The following is a 23,458-nucleotide window of genomic DNA, read 5'->3' on the forward strand; positions in this document are numbered from 1 at the left end:
GAGATTATCTGTGGAGTGTATGGTGCTGAGACGTTTATTTAAAAGGGCATTTATTTCAAAAGCGCACCCTTAAGATACATCGTTCAAATTGCTCAATTTCAGAATTGCATTAATGCATTAATAAGAACCTTTAAATTGCTTCAAAACATCTCGCTACGCAGAACATTACTCGCTCGTTACAGAACTCCAGCCACCTCAACCTACAGTGGATTCCTGACGTCAGGGCAGGTCTAGTAGAAACAGAACGCCACAACTATTGCATCGAACGTGAAATTGTGGAATCGAGTACGAGCCACGGCAGCAAAATTTGGCTCCAAGAGCAGGCGCACAGGTAAGCTTTTTTTTTTTTTTTTTGACGTTTTCCGCTCAGAAGAGCGGATGAATTTGTAGAGAACGGATTTTCTGATTATACTGCTATTTTTCTCCTGCAACGCAAGCCTGCATAAGTTATGTTATTAACATTCCATACGCAGAACGCAATATAATTATGGTTACAAACATTTCTACATTCGGCACTTGAAACAAATTGATATTTATCATATCAGTTTCGCGCCACTGAAAATCGTCCGTTGAATTTATTGCATGAACGCATTAGACACATGAGGGTCAACCAGGATTAGCGCATTGACCAGAATCTTGCTGGATCTTTTAAAGCATCATTTAAACATGGTTATCATTATTGCCTTAATGTCCCTATTATATACTAACACTTTCGTTACCAATGAACGCATTTCATGTGTAATTATTTAATTTTATGTTATTGCACCTCTGCAAATGAAGTATCCTTGCAGACGTCAGGGCAGGTACACCCACGCGTGCATGTCATTTAATATGGAGGAACAATGTAAAACCGTTAAAAGTCACACGTCAAAATGTGTAGATAGTGGCTGCTATTTTAAGTACTGCAACTCTAGACAGAAAGTTCTTTATTTGTTTAATTGGTAACCAGAATTTTAAAATTATTTTAATGAGTGCAGTACTTGCACGTCATTAGATACCCCATATGGAAAGTGCTATTATTAATTGGAAACTGAGGAAAGTGACTAAACTGGGCTGACGTGGTGTTCTGAACCACATCTACTTCAGCCTCATTCCATCAACTGATTCACTTTGAAGTGCACCAGTCATGCTGAGGATTCTATGCATCATTAACCTATAGGTGCTTAGAATTCTGACCTAATATTTCCATAGGCTCTCCTGGGAGCTAAGGCTTTGTTTAACAGATATAACAGATGACATTAAGATATTTAGACAATGGTGAAGAAATCATACAAATGGTGTATATGTGTATGTAGTTCATTCAATGTTTTTAAAGCTGTAAGTGTCAAATTGCATATTTATCCAATGTATGGTTTATGCATCTGAAGTTACCATTTATATTAGAATTTCAAATTATATTGATTGCACAACCGTCTTGGGTCTTTTTGGCTGCCCTCTTCTATTTCACACTTCTCCTGCCAGACTCTTTGAGCCATGTTCACTGCCCTGCATTGTGCTTATGTGCATCTTCAACCAGTATTTTACATAAATCCCATTAAGGAGGAACAAAATAAGTGACCACAAAAGTGTTACTTTAATAATGAACTGGTGACTGTACATGACAAAGTACTCAAAGACCTTAGGAACTACTAGAACAAATTTAACTATACATTCAGTATCTATTGCATGGATTACATCCAATTTGTGAAATCAAAAATAGTGAAATAAGGCTTGTGAGATTACCTAGCATAATTTTATGTTTCTAGCAAGATAAAGTTTAATTTGGGATTTGACAGAACAGTGACCCAGCAAGCATAAGGTTAGATGTTAGACCCAGAGGTGCTAATATCTAGATTTTTTAGTATCAGAGCCAGTACAGTTGGAACGGAAACCTGAATCCTATCTGTAGGAAGTAACTTTGGCCTTACAAGCATCACTTTTAGTGTCTGTGAAATGATTATATGTGAAGCAATATCCTAAATGTTTAGTGTGGTGATGTTTGTGTTCCCCCTGCCTCTCCCTTGCTCGGGCTAACTGGTTGCCTTTGGGATGTCTGTGTTCACTTGTTCACGCTACAGCTCCCCAGTGGTGGACCAGCCCATCTGTACAATGCCCTTGGAAGATGGAAATGGATGGAAAAAGAAGACAACCGATATCAAGGAAAACTATGACTTCAAGGAGGTCTTGGGGACGTGAGTGTTTGGAAAAATTAATTGCTGTGAAATTCTGTTGCTGGCCAGAGATATAATTCTTCAGACATCACTCCAAATAACTCCTTCTTCCCCTTTGATTATCTTGATTTTAGCAAATGAAATCATGAATGATTGCATTCAGTAGCCTCAGCTGAGGAGTGCACCCTGAAGTTCTTACATCCACTCCCGTCCTGACGAGTGCTTGTGTGTGAGAGTGGATTTATGATCACAATCTGATATGGTGGTACTAAGATAGTGATTTGATGAAAGAGATATCTGATTTTCTCCCCAGCTCTACGCAGTGAACCATGCTCAGGAGCATGTCATGCCTATCAGAAATTCAGCAGTGTGAAAGCATCATCATGCTTCACCCTCAGAAACAGAAAGATTAGTGAGTAGTTTCTTTGATTTTTTTTGGAGAATAGCAGAAGTAAATGGCTCAAGCTGAGAAAGTAAAGGCTCATCCTGTGCTTTTATCCCAACCTTTTTGTTAATTGATTTTTTAATTGGTTTAAGCCATCGTATAAAATAAATAGTAAAACTAAGCATTGTGCAAAGTCATGGTAAAGCACTTTTACATTTTGAACTTCACCTTTCACACCTACAGAGAATAGGAAATAAAGATGTTTTAATCTTTCACTTCTGGAGAATAGGAAATGAAATGGTCTTGATACTAAAGAAATTAAGAACAGTTGTATGTTTCAAGGCATACATAGTGGAATGGATTTTTGGTTTTGTATGTATTTTTTAAATAGAATTCATGATTATGTCTCTTTTGTAAGATTTGTCTCATTCTGGGCTGTGGAGAAAGTTGTCTCACTGCAGCTTTTGATCAGTGAATCTGAAGCAGCCTTTAGCTAAACTCAGCACACTGTCACTCGACAATGGATGTGATGTGTGTGTGTTTCTCCTGAGTGCTGTACTGGCCCTCAATTGCTTCAGCTAAATTTATACTGCAAAGTGTGTGGGTGTGTATTCATTTTCTCTCACTTTGTGTCTGCACTTTGAGTGTGAGTGTGTGCACGTGTGTGTATTTGTGTGTGTGTGTGTGTGTGTTTGCACAAGTGTGTTTGTGTAGGAGAGAGAGTGATGGATGAGAACATAAGAGACAGAGCAAGGTTTTGTGTGTGTGTGTGCACTCTGTCTGAGCATGTGTCCGTATCTGTGTGTGTGTGTGTGTGTGTGTGTGTGTGTGTGTGTGTGTGTGTGTGTGTGTGTGTGTGTGTGTGTGTTTTCATGCCACGTCAGGTCTTTCTGGCACTCACCCATGTCCTTAGAGAAGAATAAGTTGAAAGGTTGAGGATGGCTCAGTGTGGATTGTACTGTGTACCTTTGTCTCATGGGCAAAACTGGAGCAGTAGTGTAAAGCTACACACGCACACACACACAAACACACACACACAATGGCTGCTCTGTCATACTGCAGAGCTTTATCATTTAGGCACTGTTTCTCTTCCCCATTTATGCCGATGTATTGCTTTGTCATGTGTGTTGGTCCCCACACATGTCCACCATACCTGTTCATAGCCTCTGTACTCTAACTAGACTTTACCTCGGTGCTGCTATCACAAGCATTCTGTTTGGTTATGCTGTAGACCCCTCAGGGCTACAGCATAATAGCCAGTGTTGAGAGTATTCATCAGTTTTGCAGTGGTGCATCTGGTGCATTTCTGTTGCTGGGGAACCCAGTGAACCATGCAGACAGGTAAAGGAACAAAGTGCATGGTTTTTGGTGTCATAGTTACATAGTCAGCTAGCGTCAAGACTGGGATGAATCTGCTCTGTCAGCAGAACTAGAAAGACAGAGAGATGTGAAGAGGGTATGAGAGAGATGATGTGCTGCTGTTTGAACCATTCAACAGAAAGTGGAAGAGAAAAGAATCATTTTTATTGTTAAATTGGGTTCAATTGGGTTGTCAGTTACTATTGTAGCAAAGAGAGAAGCAGATAGATTGGACATTTGTTTTTGGTATATATAAATGCTTCGGTCCTTTAAGCTAACCATTGGTTGCAAAGGGTTCTCCCTTTTTGACCAACTATATCTGCACTCTGTCCACTTTTCTCTGCTGATTTAGAGAGGTCTCGTTGTGTGTATTGGCACATCTAGACTCACATTAGGCATAAAGCAAAACATTTCTCTCCATAATCTCTAAAGCTGCACCTTGCTATGTCCTTCCCCGCTGAGGATAACCCAGAGATATCACTGTTACGGCTTTCCCAGAATCCCTTCTTGGACACATTCAGAGGATTTCTCCCAATTGTATGTGTTGACAGAAAGCTTCTTAGTTTTCTAAAGAAGCTTACCAAATTGGTTTAGCCATGAATTCAGCAAGTGGTGTCAATTGCTTTATTCTAGAAATATTTCATTCTCCATCAGCTAATCAAAGTGTTTGATTTTTTGTTTTTAATATGCCAAAAGATAGCTAATAATAAATGGCAGTCCATCATGTCTTTGTCTTAGCTGATAGATCCACTGTATATGAGCTAGGTAGTGAAGAAACCTCGGTGTAAGGCGTTGTGATCAATTTGAGATAATGGTGATATATGGATGTGATGATATGAATCATTTTAAAGTTGAACAGTTTTAAACATTTTATTTTCAGGAAAACATATTGTTTCTTTATTTCACATTCATGTAACATAGTGACATGATTGGCCTCTACATAAACTATTTACTTAGCACAGCACTTTCTCTGTGAAGAACATTTTAGGAAAGGGGTGAACTGTTTATTTTTGAGATCGTGCAAAGCTCTCAGATTTCGGATAGGTTTGACGTCATTGTTTTATCCTGCTGAACCAATCACAGGACTGGGTTTGTTTACAGAATGATTATCATTAGGTCATAGAGGACATGTTTCCTTGGTGACAGGAGGACAGATTTCTCATAGGGCAATAATATTTTGTTTGTTATTAGAGGGCTAGGTAGTGATCAACGAGATGTCTTTGCTAATATGGTCTGCAAGACCCAATTGTCTGCCATGTGCTTTAAGAAAGACTTCATAATATGATTTTCAGCTATTCTAAAACCATACACATAGGTAATGAAGTCAAATAAATATCAATAGGTTTCTTATTTACAGTTGATCCATAACAGGTTAGTTCACTGGAATGTTTGTCCAGGCATTGACAGGGAAAAGACTGCTTCATCAGTTACAATGAATGAAGTCAGTCTTTCTGTCACGGGACGCTCCCCCCCCCCCCCCCCCCAAGTCACGTGATACGGCCTGCCGCGTGCAGGGGGGTTCACCCATGTTTGTAGCCACACCCCCATGAAGGCACGCACCTGTATGGGGTTACATGTTAATGTATGTCTATTTAAACCCCCATCAGTACGTGCCTCACCATTGGTCATTGTTTGTTCGCTGATGTATTTTAGTGTGTGTATAGTCATTTGTTACATGCGATTGTAGTTTGTGTTTAGTTAAATGTATAAGTCATGTCTGTCGTTAGTGTTGTGTGTGAGTGCCATTGTTCTACATGTTTTATGTTAATAAATGTTTCACTTCGAGGGAGTCTGTGCGTCCTGCTCCACACCCACTGGCACTCGGGCCAGCGACAATGTTACACTTTCAACATGTGTTTTCATCGTCTAGCCTTCTATTGACCCCACCAGTGAAGTAGTCTAGCCAGCAATGGGTGAAAAGTATTTTGTGTAATCACAGGAATGTTAAAATACTTTGCTTGATAAATGCAACAGACAGACAGATAGATAGATGAGTGTGGGTGTAAGAGGAAAAAAGAATACAAACAAAACATACAAAAAGAATGAGTATTGACTGAGCCTTAACATAACAACCAATTATGAGTCATCTCTGCATACTTTGCAAAATGCATAAGATGAGTAGTCAGCTGGAGTCAACTGTAAGAATTAAAATAAAGTTAAATAAAAAGGTAATTTTAAATTTAAATTCAGATTTGTAATGCTCTTTAAGTGCAGGAACAGGGCTTGGATTTACATAATTATAAATAAGCAAAAAGTTGAATTAGTTAAATCAATGCAGCACAATACAACAAATACACACGACAGAATGAGATAAATAGTACAACATAAAAAGTTTGCAAGCAGTGCCAAAGTATCAATGTTGGTGTTTTTACTTACAAATCAGTCAAACTCATTCATGTAGTATAATTCAAATTGGAATACTTCAGTTTGGAGTTTCAATTGCTACTTGGAAAATATTTGCTCCGTGAAATAAATGATAAATTATATATATAAATGGAAATTGAAACCAGAAGAGAAAGCTACTATATATCATAAATAGACCAGAATTAAGGATTCTATCCCTGTTCTGTAATCCCCAGATTTTCCCTCAATTTTTTTCTCATTCACGTAAGAGTGGAACCACATGCAAACTCTTTTATTATAATGTCTCATGGCAACAGCTGAACTTACTCTTTCTCTTTCACTCACACACACACACACACACACACACACACACACACACACACACACACACACACACACACACACACACAAAAACAAACAAACAAACAAACAACTTTGCCATTATATTAATTTAAATTTAGCTAAGGTTAGGCTGTCACCAGAACAAGTAAATAGAATTTTAATTGAACCAAAACAGAGTCACCTGTATATGGAATTTGATGTTCAAACACATGCTCATCTAATCATTACATCACATCTATACAGGTCACAATTAAGAAGGTACACAAAACAGTTAATTTACTGGTAAATCCAGTAAACCTTTGATACTAATAGTTTGACCTGTCATTTAAAAGTTTGCAGTTTAAATTGGTTTTATAAAACACTCTGAGTGGTAAAGCAAACAGTAGAAGCAGTTTTTGAATCAGTGCACCAAAGTTTGTTTAAATAGAGAACAAATCACATGAATTTCAAGTTAGAGATTATTTGCTTTTGCTAGTTGTCAATGGTATTCTTTTATCCTTTTTTATTATGCTCTTATGTCAGAGATTATCGCCATCAGCTTTATTGAGCTGTGCTGTAATGAAAGAGATCCATTTTGATTAGGGTTTACTACCTGCTGTTAATATAAAATGAACTTGAAGGTCATGCAAATTTGATAATATCTCAAGAACTCAATAGCTGAGTATAACTTAAGGAAAATATCTTGCACCACCATGCAATATCATTAAACAAACAAATAAATAACGCAAGCCATACATAGATGAGTATGGGAGTAACAGGGCTGTGTGACTCATGAGATCTCCATATGGTGATCGATGGCCCCAATTAGCTGTGCTGGTAAACAAGAGAATACTTCTTCATTTACAGTGCTGTCATTGTGTCAGTGTGTATATGGAGTGTTTTGCCTTGAATCTGCTCAGAACATTTTGTTGTCATTGTACATTTAAGTGTAAATGCTGAATCGCATTGAAAATCGGAGTGTGTCCCTTTATTAGAGATCCTCCCTTTGGGATAACAACAAATGTGTATGCTGTTAATGTGCATAATGGTATATATTACATGGGCAGTGATAGCTCAGTGGTTAAGGTACTTCACTTGTAATCAGAAGGTTCCTGGTTCAAGTTGTCACTGTGGGGCCCCTGAGTAGGGCCCTTAACCCTCAATTGTTCAAGTTGTACTCAGTCATAATTGTAAGTTGCTTTGGATAAAATCGTCAGCTAAATATTATGTTGTATGTTTTCATATTTGTTCGATCTTTTTTTTTCTTGGCTACATAGTGATCTGATAAGATGAATTCAAAATAATTTTATGTTATATACATGCTACATTTGTTTCCTCCTGGATTAGTTTCACCACAGCTTTAAAAACACAGCTTTCTAATAACAAGTTTGAGAATAGATTCTCTTAACCTTTTTAAAACCTGCACAATAAAATCATTAGATTACCACATACAGTTTTTATGTAAGATTGTGATCATATGCAGTATACATCTGGGATAAGTTTAACACTCTAGGTGTTAATTTCACACTGATGTCTTTACTGGGGGAGAGGTGTTATTTGTTCCAGAATCTTCTAGGGATTCTGTAACATTATATCAGTGACAGTCAAATGGTAGCTATAAAAAAAGGGATTTTAGTGTGGAATTACCATGTAATTACAACAGCTGTGAATCAGCAATGTCAATTTCTTCTACAGTCAGCAGAACTGATTCTTCAGTACTGACACCTAGCAACCTTGCTGTCCATCAGCTCTGCCTTTTGTCCTTTAAAGCAGTTCCTGGATCAGCTTCATTATCTGATCTCTGACTTTAACCAGCACAGGAGCAACAGCAAAACTGCTCTCAGCTCAGTAATCATGGGAATCCCCCTCCTCGGCTCTTTTTTTCAGGGGGGCATTCTCTGAGGTGGTTCTGGCTGAGGAGAGGAGCACCCAGCACCTGGTGGCTGTCAAGTGCATCCCCAAGAAGGCCCTAGAAGGCAAGGAGAACAGCATCGAGAATGAGATTGCTGTGCTGCACAGGTCAGACATGAGCACATTACTACAGCACACATGAGTAATGTAGATGTTAAATGGCTGTTTCATAGCCAGACTGAGCTCAATTTAAACTCCACCAGAATGTTATCTTTTTAACAATCTTTGTTTCTCATGGTGTAGTGCTCAGGATTAAAAATGAGCAGGCAGTTGGGTGCTACACTATGTTGTGTGGAATTGAAGATGTGTCAATTGCTGTTTCTGAAGTCCAGCAGTTGTTGTTTTTTGTGTAATGTTGCACGACTTGGTCAGGCATCCACATATAGTTGCAAGTGTTGAATGTTTTCCACAAAGCTGGCCGAGACACTTGACTTACTGATTTACTTACTGATTTATTTTTTAGATACAAATTTGTCATAGCAAATGATGTATTTTATGGGGAACAGTGAAAAGTTTACCTAATGTACATATCTTGCCGTAAAGTAAGGCTGCAAAATTAGGATCACACTTTATGAATAATCAAAGTGTGTAAAAGCTATCATGCAGGTAAACAATGTTGATATCACCATGAAGAACTGGTGGAAGTGTGCACCGGAAATGTCAGGAGTATTAGAGATAGTCCTATTTTTAGTGTCTCTGTTGCTAGGGCAACAGAACACACAGGGGTTGAGACAGAATAGAGGTTTCCCTCAGTAGTACAGTGAGGGGAGAAAAGACACAGAGATAGATAGAGAGAGAGAGAGAGAGAGAGAGAGAGAGAGAGAGTTAGTATGTGAGCAAGTGAGAGGGAGAATAAATGAGCGAGCAAGAGTGGATTGCAGAGAAATAGTTGGGAGAAGCATTGACAGGAGTGTTAAAATGCACAAGAGGGTATTCTACTGTTATTGTGAGAAATACTGTAATTAAGGGCAGAGGGAGAGAGTGTGGTAGAGAGAGCTTAGGGGAAGGAAGTAGAAAGAGAAATAGACATATTAGGGGCTGTGCTGCATGCCAGCAAACACAGCTGAAAAGTGGAACACTGAGGAGCAGAACCAGTAAAGAGCTTACAGCAAACAGATCAGGAGAATATGTAACCCCTATTAGACTCGTCTTCACAGAGAAGGTACCCGTGTCAGCTGAAATATAAATTTATGTCTGGCACATTGTAAATATTTAGCAATTATTTTTAGAATTAAACCCTAACTTAATTTAATTAAGCCCTTATTTAAAGAGGCTAGCCTCATTTTCAAGTAAGAAGTGGTAAAAATTGCAGTACGGTGACAACAAGCAAACAAACAAACAAACAAAAAAGTAACATATAAAAATACATTCAGCCAAATATATTAAATACTTCAATGAGGCAGTATAGCGAAAGGAGGAGTGGGGAGATATAAGTGCAGAGAGGAAAAGGAAGAGGGATTATGGCCAAGCATAGAGAAGAGTACAAATGCATACCAATGACTATTCAGTCCTGCTCATGGTGCAATAGGAAGTAGTCATGGTAAGGACAGAATGTCAGTAGTTATCTGTGTTAAGGCTAGACAAGATGGCATGTCTCATTGGTCGTTCATTTCTTATCTCTTTCAGAATAAAGCACAAGAATATAATTTCACTGCAGGACATATTCGAGAGTCAATCACATCTGTACCTGGTCATGCAGTTGTGAGTCTCAACTATACAAATGCTGGACTCTTCAGCCTCTGTAATTAGTATATGATTCTGATTCTCTTTGTATGTGTGATGTGTGTCTAATGACTGATTTTCTTTGTGTGTCTATGTGTCTTTAGAGTATCAGGTGGGGAGCTGTTTGACAGAATTGTGGAAAAGGGTTTCTACACAGAAAGAGATGCCAGTAAGCTCATTTGTCAGATATTAGATGCAGTGAAGTATCTCCATGATATGGGCATTGTGCATCGAGATCTAAAGGTATGAATTCTACTGCAGAAACATCATTTAAACTGAAACAAAGCCTGCTCAAAATAATTAAAATCACTTTCTGAAAACCCTCTTGCACTGGGCACAGCCAGAGAACCTGCTGTATTACAGCATGGAGGAGGACTCCAACATCATGATCAGTGACTTTGGATTGTCAAAAATTGAGGACTCAGGGACTGTGATGTCAACTGCCTGTGGAACGCCTGGATATGTGGGTATGAACAAGATCTCTCTCTCTCTCTCTCTCTCTCTCAAACATGCACACTGAGTGTTGTGAACTCTCCCATTTAATCAAGTGGGGCATAGTGTCAGCTGTTTTCAGAAGTGCTGTCTGTGCTTTGAGCTCTTTGATGACGCCCTTAGTCTCTTTAGAAGTGAAAATGATTGCAGAGTGAATGGAGACAACAAAGGAAAATTTGAGCACTCAGAACCTCTCCATCTGTTGATTTCTCAACCTCCCTTTCTTACTTTCTTTCTTTCCTTCTCTTTCCCACTTTTTTACTATCTCTTTCTCTCTTTCGATTCCCTTCTTTCAGCCCCTGAGGTCCTGGCACAGAAACCTTACAGCAAAGCAGTGGACTGCTGGTCCATAGGCGTCATTTCGTACATTTTGTGAGTACATGTTTGCTTTCTAAGACTATGTAGATGTGTATAACACTCATAAATGTATATTTAGTAGTTCATATATATAGAAGTTTTGTATTTGTGAGTTTCTCAGCAAAATAGTTAGAACAGAATAGAACAGTAGAATGTGGATTCAAGTGAAAAATACATGTTTACCATGTCTTCCCCAGGTTATGTGGTTATCCTCCCTTTTATGATGAAAATGATGCCAAGCTCTTTGAACAAATTCTGAAGGCAGAGTATGAATTTGACTCCCCATACTGGGATGACATATCAGACTCAGGTTATTTTTCTGTTCAGCACTATTGTGGCATCTTCACTGAATTCAAACCACTTGCATGTGGGACAAGGTTTAATGGCATACACAATCCAGAGTTTATTTAAATGTGCAATGTACATCTTAAAACAACAACTTCTCTTGTTTATTTAATGGTGTTAATTCCAACTCTTCATAGCTAAGGACTTCATATGCCACCTAATGGAGAAAGATCCTATGCTGAGGTACACGTGTGAACAGGCCTTACAACATCCGTGGTAGGAGTTCAGGTCTCTCTATCTTTCAGCATATCCCTTTAGGGTCACAGTTCTTTAAGTCTATGTTCTGACACTACAGTCAAACCTTTGCAAAAGTAAAAACCCTTTTAATTTAGCAGTCTGTGTCATTGTCCTGATGTCTCTTACTGTCTGTGTTTGGTCTCAAAGGATCTCAGGAGACACTGCCCTTGACAAGAATATCCACGAGTCTGTCAGTGCTCAGATTAAGAAGAATTTTGCCAAAAGTAAATGGAAGGTGAGTGTGTCCTTATATTGTCTCTTTCTAGCTTTGAGGTACTCTACTGGAATCAGTTATATGGGTAATAGTAATACTGATACCACAATATACCACAGTGAAAATATACCACAAAGAAAAGTCATTATTAATTTTAGGACTCAAAAATTGTGTCTGTGAAAAGCTGCTGTTAATGTATCCTTATTTATAACTTCTTTTCTGAGGTCTTATGGTAAGGCTTAACTTTAGTCCTGAACTAATTTCTTCATTGTTTACATCATTGTTTAATCTGTAACTAGATTTAATTTAGTGTTGTAGAATCAATTATATACTATAAGATCACAACTGCAGCATCGGCCTCACACTTGTGTAAATTGTTTTTAGACAACTACTCCTGTTGCTGTGTTTCTGACCCTGTCACCTTGTCTTCGTTAATGAGCAGCAAGCCTTCAATGCCACCGCTGTGGTCAGGCACATGAGGAGACTTCAGCTGGGCACCAGCCAGATCACCTCCACCAGCCCCTGTCACAGACATCTGCTCCTGCCTGCCAAGGAGCAGCACCAGGAGGAGGAGGACGATGAAGAAGAAGAGGAGGATAAAGGTGAAGCCGATGCTTGTGTCTCACAGCACTCCAAACAAGTTTAAGCAGAAGACTTTCTCCCCTCAGTTTAATTCATTCTAATTTACCTGACAGCACCATTTTAGGAACAGGTAAACTCTTATGAAAGTGGTGCAATCAAGTGTGCCGGTGGTAAAAAAAAATCACGTCTCAGGACTGAATCAGCAAAATGATTCTTGAAGTGGATCACAAATAAAAGTGAAGTTGATGTACATTAACCATGAGAAGAATTAAAAATTAGGTGGAGCCCAAAACAAAGCATCCATAAGAAAATCAAGCTCAGTAAGGAGGCTCTAATACCTGTCCCTGAACCTGCCTATTATGATTCTCGAGGTGAAAACACATCTACTGAGGTGTGTTCTAACTGAACAAATGGGTATTGTGCTATGGGCAGGGAGGGAGGCTGGCCCTGGAGCTGGACCGTAATGATTAATTTGTATCAAGAATGAACTGCACAAAGGTTTGTAGTCACACGCTATAAAAAGAAAAGATTAGACCTTAAACATATAACCAATTACATGGAATATACTGAATAACACAGAATATACTATGTCTTATGCAAGATATACTGTTGATTATAGAGTATACTGGTTACACAAAATATAATGTGAATATCATGTGTGAGAATTATTAGTTAATATAACATGAGTGAAACTTTATTGATTCCACCCTTCCGTTCCCTCCTTTGAGCACAAGAAGTAGGGCTCATATAATCACTGTGTCTGGTGTTAATCTGAAGAGTCATTGTGGACCAGGGCAAGGCTGCAATGAAAATATATGTATAGATAGAAACCAATCACCACAGCAAATAAGACTAGTCAAGAGATGCTTTACAGGATCCCAAACACCTTAAAAGAGAGAGGAGAACCAGGCATCCCAGCAATTGCTAGCCAGCCCATGTTGTTTTCTGATGTCTTATGGCATGATGAGTGTGTGATTCATCGATTCATCAATTGCCTTTCCTGAACTATACAGACATATAAGTGCAACAGGCACTGCCCATCATCTTGCACACGCTCACCTTTTCTGTTAGTAGCTCTAAGTTTATGCGATTCTATAGAATGACCTTTCTCATAACAACCATTGCATTGTTAATGGTGTTGAAGGTCAGAAGAGTAGAATTAGCTTCTTCTTCAATGCCTAGAACAGGGCAGAAACCTCAGTCTGCAGATCCAAAATAACCTGGTGAAGGAACAAAAATGGCTAGCCACTAATGAGTCTTAGAGAGGGGTAGTTTATACTGGACTGGTGCTAATAGAAGGGGAGATGTAAGCTAAAAAAAACAAAACAATCAGGTTCTGGACAGAGGTGATTACATGGTGACTATAACCATCAAGTGCCATTACAGGCAAGGACATGGTCGTGTAAGACAGTGATATTAGAACTGGAGAACAGAATGCCACGTGGAGCAGACACATGAGTAGCCACAATTGTCTGGTGCTTCCATGTACTAATATGACAGCCTGAAAAGATCAGGGTCAGATGTGTTATATGTGGGAAGGATGGTAAAGCAATGGGCTCAAAGCAGTTGATGAAATAGGGAAAAAAGATATTAACTCTATAGGCTTCAGGCTCAGATACTTGATATGCTAGGCCTTAACAGTTGTGCAACTGAGGTAGATGTGTTGTGTGTGAAGGAGGGTACAAGGTGAACCCCTCACTTATTTTGCCTAATAATGGCAAACTACTAAGCACTTGTACACATAATTTATCAAAATGAATATGTTTTATATAGAGAGCAATAGAACAAACACTGTGGATAGAATGCTAGGATAATCACAGAACAAGTTGAAGGCTTGGTAGCGTTTCTCGTAGCTCAAGATGAGACACGTGGTAGATAGGTCCACGTGGTAGATAGGACATGGTGGAATAGACTCCAGGTGTCAGGAGGTGGGGTTGGTGTTTTACATCTTCAGACCAATGGACATCTCCGTCCCCTAAGGTAGCGACCCTGTGTGAGAAACTCCCTCCACATCAGTGATGCATAGGATGGGGCTGGATTATGCAAACGTTACAGAAGCATACATAAACATAGTAGTTACGTACGCAAAGTAGTGATGTTTGTGGATTTACGATCAAATCAAACTCATTCATGTAGCATAATTCAGATTGGAATAATTCAATTTGGAAATTGATACACGAAAAATGTTGGCTCACTGAAATAAATGGTAAATTATATATAAAAGGGGGAATTGAAATCAGAAGAAAAACAGAGCAAGATACTGTATGACATAAATAGACCAGAATTAAGGATTCTATCTATCTATCTTTATGTATATATACACACATATATACACATACACACACACACACACACAATTGTTTAGACTTCCACTGAATCTAGTAACTAGCCACTTTATTGAGTAGACCATTTGTCTGCCTTAATTATTCATGGCATAGATTCAACAACGTTTCTTCAGAGAGTTTGGACAATATTGACATGATAGCATCACACAGTTGCTGCAGCTGCACATCCATGACGAGATTCTCTCATTCTACCACAGCCCAAAGGTGTTCTGTTGGATTGAGATCTGGTGTCTATGCAGGCCGATTGAGTACAGTGAACTCAAGTTCAAGAAACCAGTCTGAGATGATCTGAACTTTGTGACCATGCCATGTTATCCTGCTGAAAATAGCCATCACGAGATGGGTGCACTGTGATCATAAAGGAATAGACATGGTCAGCAACAATACTCATGTAGGCTGTGGCATTTAAATGATGTTCATTTGGTAATAAGGGGCCCAAAGTGTGCCAAAAATATCCCCCACACCATTACACTACCACCAGCAGCCTCAATTGTTGATATAACGATGGATCCATGCTTTCATCATGTTTACGCCAAATTCTGACCCTACCATCCTAATGTCAGAACACAAATTGGGACTCATCAGACCAGATAATATTTTTCCCATCTTCTGTTGTCCACTTTTGGTGACCTCATGTGAATTGTAGCCTCAGTTGTTTGTTGTTGATGACAGGACTGTCACCCAGTGTGGTCTTCTGCTGCTGTAGCCCACCTGCTTCTACTGCTGTGGTCCATGCTCTTTTTGCATACCTTGGTTGTAACGAGTGAATATGTGAGTTATTGTTGCCTTTCTATCAGCTTGAAACAGTCTGGCCATTCTCCTCTGACCTCTGGCATCAACAAGGCATTTTCATCCAAAGAACTGCAGATCGCCGCATATTTTCTCTTTTGTTGGACCGTTCTCTGTAAACCCTAGAGATGGTTGTACATGAAAATCACAGTAGATCAGCAGTTCTGAAATACTCAGACTAGCCTGTCTAGTACCAATAACTGTGCCATGTTCAAAGTCACTTCAATCACTTTTCTAAACCATTTTGATGCTCAGGTTGAACTCGTCTTGGCCATGTCTACATGCCTAAATTCATTGAGTTGCTGCTATGTGACTGGCTGATCGGATATTTACGTTAACAAACATTTTAACGGGTGTTATCTAATAAAGTGGCCGATGAGTGTATATGTATATTTTAAAAAATGATAATGTGGATGATCCAGAGCAAGGCATTGCCAGGAAGTGAAGCCAGGGGACATATTTCACAAGAGTGCAAGTAGCAGTGACTAGCATAGCAGTAAAGGGACCGTCATACTTACTAAAGAGATTCTCTACATGCTCTTCCCATTTAACATACACTGTATCACCTACTGAACACCCAGGAGTGGGTTTAAAACAATGAACTGCATCGCTCTCCTACTGCTGTGATATAATCAAGACATGAGAATACTGAAACTCTCACTTAACACATTTAAATTAACCTACAAAATATCTCTGAGAGGACCCAAGGGGCTAAAATCAAATGGTGCATCATAGGAAAGTCGCTTGGGTCAGCCCATGCAGATGTCATGAGGAGGTAATCCAGTGTTAGTCATGGCCTGTAAACTCATCGAAACATCATAGTGTGCCCCAGTTTGAACAATACTGATCAATTAGAGCTCTTAGACTGGCCTTAAGAGACTTATTCTGGGATTTCACACTCCCACTACTCTGATGGTGATAAGGGATAAGGAATTATTGTTTAATGTCCTTTGACAGTAAATTGAGTGCCCTGATCACTGTATAGTTGGAAAGGAAACCTACAGTGAGGGAATATCTCAGATAATAGAACCTTCTCAGCATTGTTGATTCTTCAAGAGAAAGCCTCAGCCCATTGTGAAAACAAATACACAGTCACCAGTATGTATTTGTAACCTCCACTAACTGGAAGTGGCCCAATGAAATCAATATGAATGTGTGCTCACAGACTGACTGGTCACGGTTGATGCCTTAGACAAAGCTTAACTTTCTTATGTAGTGGCTATGTTTTCAGCAAGTGACTACAGGTCTGAACTTGGGCATGACACACACTCTCTTTTTGTGACCAAAAGTAAGTTTGCTGCATGTGATGTTTGATCCCAGCTGGTGAAAAAAAAAAAAAATTATGATAGAGGCACAATAAGCTTCAGGCACAGAAGTGAATCACCTAGCCAACAATCCCTAGAAGAGAACCCAATTGCCCCCATTGCTATAGCTCATCTAAGGATAATAAGAATGAATCTTTTCGGTGCTAGGAGTATGGGGGTTAATGGCAAAGGCAGTTCCTACTTTACATAATGGGCATGTCCAAAGTGATTTTTCTAGCTGCTAAATCAGCAGCATTGTTTCCTAGTGCTTCTAATACCTAGCTCACATTGTTTTATGTGACTTTAATGACTGAAATCATATTGGAGGAGCCTTTTCACACAAATTAAGCACATAATTGTGTCTTTGTGTGCTATGTGAGAGTTCCCTACCGTGAAACATTTGCCCTCCTTCCACACAGGACTGTAATGATGTTCTACATGAAAGGCATAAGCACTATATGTTGTTGTTAACCTTCTGCTTCCCTGTCTGTTTCAGAGCCCAATTTAGTGTCTCAGCTAAAGCAGTGAGCTCAGCTGTCTGTGCCCTGTCTTCCCCCAACCTACCACAGAGAATTGTAGAGAATTTCATTTGCAGAAATGGTGGGTACTTCCTCTGGTTCCTCTCCCCCACCTGCCCATTTAGTCCAGATGCACTCTCCCCATTTACAGCCCCCCAGTCCATCAGCCTATGGCCATCAGTGTAGAAACTGGAGCTGTGTACAAAGATGGAGACACAGTCATCCACAAAAGGAGCATTGAGTACATTATTCATGTGTGAGAGGAACAGGCTTTCACAACAGTTATGACGGGTCCTTTGATAGGAAGGTAACCTACAGTGTTCGCCCTGGAGTCTATTGTCCCCACCACATGAGGAGAGAGGAGGACAGTCTCCCACTTAGCCCATCATTGTGAGAACACTGTCTTAGCAGTAGTGTTAAAAAGGAGATATAGGAACCAGTGGTGTCTGTGTGTAGGTGAACTTAACATAGCCTGTTAGAGTACTCACTGCCATCAGAGCTCACCCAATGCTGTTCAGGGCTTTCAAGCACAGCAGCTATCCTGCCATTGCTGCTGGAATGAAAGTGAGGAAGTATTCAAATCTGTCATTCCCATGACAGATCTGTGCTGGAGCTGGCACAAAACAACATAGTATGAGGAGGATGCAATGTGTGTCCACAAATGAAAATCATTGTTTGTATTGATGTGACAGTGCAGGGCTAGAGCCGACCGAGAGACAGTTCAAGCAAAGTTTGCACCCTAGAGTGGACCACTGCTCTAGGAAGACAATTTCAGAGAGACAAACTTGAGCTTTTGTAGTATTGACTAAGACATGGTGCACCTAGTGGATGCAGTCAACAGGTCATCTGCATACTGTGGGATAACAACGTGCACAGACGTTTGCAACCCTAGCAACTTGTTCAGCCAGGCATCTACTAAAAATAGTAGGTTACAATAACACTGGGGTAGCCACCTTTTGTACAGGAATCACCAGGGAGGGAACTACACTCTAACAGTCATAGCTGGCGCCTTCTCTGCTTCCTTTTTTAGGGGATAGTGACACACTGGAGCATGTCCCGCATCACCCACCTGCAAAGAAACAGGCAATGATTTGTGAAAAACATTTCACCTACATAGGCCTTGGAGTGTAGTACTTTGAGAAGAAATAGGAAGAGGTAGGTTAGTGACAAATACAGCATCCCCAGTTGTTAATCTGACTTTGAGACTTCCTGATATTCTAGTTATACTTGGTAATTGGTTGTTACAATGGTGATAGGAACCTTTTTCTTTGACAACAGTCTTTTATCTGTAGCAGGCCTTGTCTTCCCCTCCCCATCCTGGCCATCCCATGAGTTCATCCTGGGGAGAGTGCTGTAATGAATGTAGAGATTAGGTTTTTGAGAACAGTGGCAGTAATTAGGGGCACATGGCCTTTCATGGTACGACTAGCTACAAGGTCATTAAATGCTGCTAAAAAAGCACACAAGATACTGAGCAAAAGGCTCAGTAGGTCCCAGAACAATGCTCATGACGTCAGAGAAAGAATTGCCTATACCTACTATCTGCTGCACAGTACCCCATAACATATAATATTCCTCAGCCTATTCTCCTGCACTAGTGGGGGGGGGGGGAGCCCCTAGTATTGACTCAAATATGTTTGTGTAAGAAGAAGGAGCACAAATCTGAAATATCTCAGTCACATCCTGAGTGAATAAACATGGGATCTGGCAAGCATCAATTCTGGTCCCAATATTCGCTATTTGGGCTGTTAGAAGTGGTAATCTCTGAACTAGGGCCTGTTTACCTCTGATACTGCACACCAAAGTGACCAATCAAAGAGATTTGATCCAAATGTTGCATGCCTAGAGCTGCTGGAACTAGAGGGGCTAGTGATTGCCAACAACCTCTCCAACAGTGGATGAGTTATACATGAGTGGAGCTCCCTGTTCAGCATGCACTGCTGCAGCCACAATCTCTGGGGCCTGATCATTATCCTGCTTGTTAAGGTGCACAATTTTATCCACATCCATCCTCGCTGACTGATACAGTGCGTCCAATTTAGTGCACCACCAGTTTTAGCTGCCCAGGAAGTGGTCATATCTGCAACAAAGTTACCTTTATCTTTTCTATCTTTCAGATCTTCTATTAGACATCTGCACTGCTTAGGATGGACCACAACACATTAAATCCTGCCTTTTCCATTATGGGCCTCACGTTCTTACCCTTAGGCAAGATATCTATCAGCTATGACCTCAGAGGGAGAAACTTTATCTTCAGAACTATCAGAGTCCTTCACTAAGGCATAATTGAAAAGACTCATAATTGAAAAGACTGTTCAATAATAAAAGATCCACAAGCAATTTTTTACAATTTTAAAATTCTAAAATTGCCTTACTTAGGAGGAGGCTCATAGAACATTGTAGGCCTGCAGATTTGATTGGGCTCTATGTGAGACAAATTCTAACCTCACTATAGCAAACCAAAGATAACACCCTAAAGAGGTTTCATGTTAAACACCATGTTAAACACCCCAACCCTGCAAAAAGCATAAGGAAAACTTTCCTCCTTTAATCGAGTGAGTGATTTCAGTTGAACCTCCAAATACTGGTGAATCAGCATGAATAAATGGTGATTCTTGAAGTGGATCACAAATTTATTGTTGAAGAAAAATCAAGTTGATGTACATCATAAGAAACTCAAGTGCAGCCAGAAAGATTTAACACCAGCCCCCATATGTGCCTATTATATGTTGTTCAGATGGTGGAGCCACATCTCCTGAGGTGTTTTGCTTATTCTAACTAAACAAGGGGGCATTATGCCATGGACAGCGGGGGTGGGAGGGGGCTGGCTTTGGAGCTGCACCATAATGATTCATTTGTATCAAGAATGAACTACACAGAGGTTTATTGTCACACACTATAAAAAGAAAGGACTAGGCCTTAAACATATAACTAATTACATGGAATATACTGAGAAACACAGAATATAATATGGCTTTTGCAAGATATACTTTTGATTATAGAGTATACTGGTTACACAAAATATAATGCTACTTTAATGTGATTATGATGTTGTATAATGTATTACTGATTATGTATTAGTTAAGCTATTATCAGTGAGAATTCATTTATTAAGGTCACACATCTCATATTAATTGATTAATAAGTTCTATCCCTCCATGTGGTATCTATGTGGTGTTTTAACAAGAAGGCCAAATCCTTGGCTTCATCTGAAACTGTAATACTTTTTGGATTCTTTTGCAGAAACTTGACTCACTGGTTGATACTTCTAAGGCTTGGAAGAGAGCAATGTTTGCAGCAGTAATGTAGATGCATAACACACTGCTGTTCGCGTCTCTGACTAGGCTCCCCAGGCGATGATGGTCGCCGTGGCAGCGCTGATCGAGACAGTCTCAGAAGCTGTGCATACTGCTGCCGACCAACAAGTAGGATCTGAGAGGAGACCCAGTAGCCTACACAAACCAGTGAAACCCAGCACAACCCATTACATGCTCCTACCACCACCAGTCTGTCTACATGGGGGAGCTTGCAGAAGTGGAGTGAGAAGAGGAAGAGAGGATCGGAGAAGGTTCTAAACATGCTGACCTGAGTGCTTTGTTACAAATTATCCTGTTATGACACCCACTTTCGGTTTTGACTGTTTTATGTTCCGTATCCCAACCAAAGAGTACCATACTTGCATTCAACTTTGAGTCTTTCAGAGCTGTTAGAAATATTAGACCCCAAGTATGTGCTCTGATTGGAGCACAAGCGCTTTAGTAACACAGTAGTCATTTTTTTGTAAGAAATCAGAGAGAGTCAGGCTTCATTAGCACAGACTGTAAAAAAAGACTTAAGAAACTGAAGTTGAAACCTTACTTACGTGGTCTTTGTTAAGCTTTATTTTAAAGTTCCCTTGCCTTAATCTATGGTGTATTTACTTGATGTAAGGTCTATGCAGTGCCCTTATCCCTGTGCCTGTGTTTTGCATCAGACTGGTCTTGTAACATCAGCTGGTAGTGCACAGTTTTGGGCTATAGCCTCTTCACGTGTGAAAGAGACTGTGGTTTCAGTTCTACGGGAGTGAAAGAAAGCTCAAAGGCTCGAACTGAGATCAAGGGCAAAATCTTCACACAATATCAGCACGTGAAGTACAAAAGAGTATGATTTCATTTCTAGATCCAAAGGGATTAAAATTCACTTCTAACAAAGGCTTCTGACAAATCTGAGTCCAGGGAGAGGTCTAATCTTGGTTCCTGACAAAACCTCTTAAAATAGAAAGACATGCATGGATAACCTTAGACCCCAAAGTCTTGTCAAGTGCTGAAACTCCTCATCTGAGTGTTGGAGAGATCCATGCTGGACTTTAGAAGTGTGTCTAGGGCTTGCTCTGTCTTTGAGATGTTTAGGCAGGAATCTCAGATTTGGGTCATTGGATGTAATGCATACTGTACTCCTCTGAGAAAATGTCTAATGTTTGCATGACCTTGTAATTGTTTACATAAGCGATGATGAATATATAGATATTATTATTACCACTATGCTAACATAAGAAAACTGACTGAAAGTGTTTGATGTTGGAGACACCAGCTATTTTGGTACTAGCTGTGGGTCACATTACATGAATTTGAATACTGTGTGAAATGCAATTCCAGTGTCATTTTTATTATTTCATAGTATAAGATTTATTGTTTGTACGCATTGCTAGACTGAAGGTCTCAAAACATATCTTCTAGTTATATGAATTGATACTAAAATATTAAGAATAATTTGATACATTAACTCAATGTTTGGTCATTTTGATTTTATAATCCCATTTTGTGAACCTTTCTTACTTCAAAACTAATTTGACTTGGAAGATTACGAAAACAGCCATTAGATAATCCCATATTTTTAACATTCCTCATATGGCTTTGCACACAATTTATAGTCTAGCACTCATGATGGCAAAAAAAAATATGATTCAACCAAGTAGCACAACTGTAGTTGCAGTACATGGCATCTTTCATTAGAACTGAACAACAAGCAAATGAATAAATCAGTTATGCTTTCTATAGCACAGAAAGCTACAGGCTGATGTGAAGGGAAGACTCAGGACAGTATTAGCACTGAGAAGCAGGAAATGCTACATAGATTTTAACTTATATGGCTCTAATGAATTTCAGCAATGAGTGACAGAACATTTAAGCTCAGACTAGTCTTTTAGTCAATTATCTATGATTTGATTTATTTCCTTTTCAGAATACTAAATTTAATTGTTTTAAGTGAGAACTGAGGCACTTGGAAATTTCACATGAAAAAAAAGAGACAAATATATGTGTTAAACAAGAACAATTGTATATCTTTTCCTAAAACCCATTTTGAATTAAACATATATGGATGCAATGCATCATGGGTTATTAATGGAATAACAAAGAGCTAATGAATACCCTTAAGGATATTGTAGCAGGTTCTGAAATAAACACTCTTGTCTATGCATTGTTTGTTCAGTATGCTTAATATGTACACTGCAAATAAAGTCCACATCAAAGTGCTATGCAAAGCCAGACTATGGCTGGTAATTTCAGGTTAAATGCATATAGCTGAGTATATGCATTTAGTTATATGCACATGCACAACAAGAACTGTTGAGGATTTTATGTTAAAATACCATGACATACCATTTAAATACTGGAGCATTGTATTATTGTGGACAGCTACAAAGGGTAATATAACCTGCCTCAGTGAAACAGTAGAGGCACAGAAAAATTGTTTGTTTACTAGAGAATATAATGATGAACATTAGAACAGTTATTTTATGAACATTAGAATGTGTTAGTCCATTGTAATCATATGCTTATTAGCACAGTGTATGTCAGTAAAATTAAATGTTGAATAAAAATGCAAAAAGTCAGCAGATTGTTCTACCTGTACATTGAATAATTGTAGACTCACAAACCACAAAGGAAGTCTCATGTATCAGTCCAGGTACACAGGTCTAACCAAGCCTAAATAACACATTTAACATACTAAACCTAAAGTTCAACTTCAAAGTAAAAATTTCATCTGTATTTTCAACAAGGATCTGTTATGCCATTTCCACCAGTTACATCTATCATTAGGCAC

At 39.2% G+C, this 23,458-nt stretch overlaps 1 protein-coding gene across 3 annotated transcripts; it reads left to right on the forward strand.

The window, feature by feature from the left end:
• Positions 1-203: 203 nt before the first annotated feature.
• Positions 204-23,295, forward strand: camk1a (calcium/calmodulin-dependent protein kinase Ia). 3 transcript variants are annotated; one of them, XM_027010973.2, is made up of 13 exons: positions 204-331; positions 2,058-2,171; positions 8,446-8,577; positions 10,096-10,170; positions 10,296-10,434; positions 10,532-10,658; positions 10,980-11,055; positions 11,238-11,350; positions 11,523-11,601; positions 11,770-11,857; positions 12,279-12,438; positions 15,436-15,534; positions 17,353-17,568. In XM_027010973.2, exons 2-12 carry the CDS (start codon positions 2,089-2,091, stop codon positions 15,528-15,530), a joined length of 1,167 nt encoding a protein of 388 aa, XP_026866774.2. In that variant the 5' UTR covers positions 204-331; positions 2,058-2,088; the 3' UTR covers positions 15,531-15,534; positions 17,353-17,568. The 3 variants fall into 3 exon arrangements, with proteins under 3 accessions (XP_026866774.2, XP_026866775.1, XP_026866773.2); XM_027010974.2 differs by lacking the exons at positions 15,436-15,534; positions 17,353-17,568 and adding an exon at positions 20,719-23,295; XM_027010972.2 differs by lacking the exon at positions 17,353-17,568 and having other exon boundaries at positions 15,436-15,589.
• Positions 23,296-23,458: the final 163 nt, after the last annotated feature.

The sequence above is a fragment of the Electrophorus electricus genome, chromosome 3, assembly GCF_013358815.1.
Source record: "Electrophorus electricus isolate fEleEle1 chromosome 3, fEleEle1.pri, whole genome shotgun sequence".
In the NCBI taxonomy this organism is placed as follows: domain Eukaryota; kingdom Metazoa; phylum Chordata; class Actinopteri; order Gymnotiformes; family Gymnotidae; genus Electrophorus; species Electrophorus electricus.

What these genes read in the sequence shown, in the direction of transcription:
- camk1a (XM_027010973.2), top strand. Translation starts at nt 2,089, where the DNA reads ATGCCCTTGGAAGATGGAAATGGATGGAAAAAGAAGACAACCGATATC. An exon ending in TGGAACGCCTGGATATGTGG is followed by an intron (nt 10,659 to 10,979) that starts GTATGAACAAGA and finishes CCCTTCTTTCAG; the next exon opens with CCCCTGAGGTCCTGGCACAG. An exon ending in CAGGCCTTACAACATCCGTG is followed by an intron (nt 11,602 to 11,769) that starts GTAGGAGTTCAG and finishes TTGGTCTCAAAG; the next exon opens with GATCTCAGGAGACACTGCCC.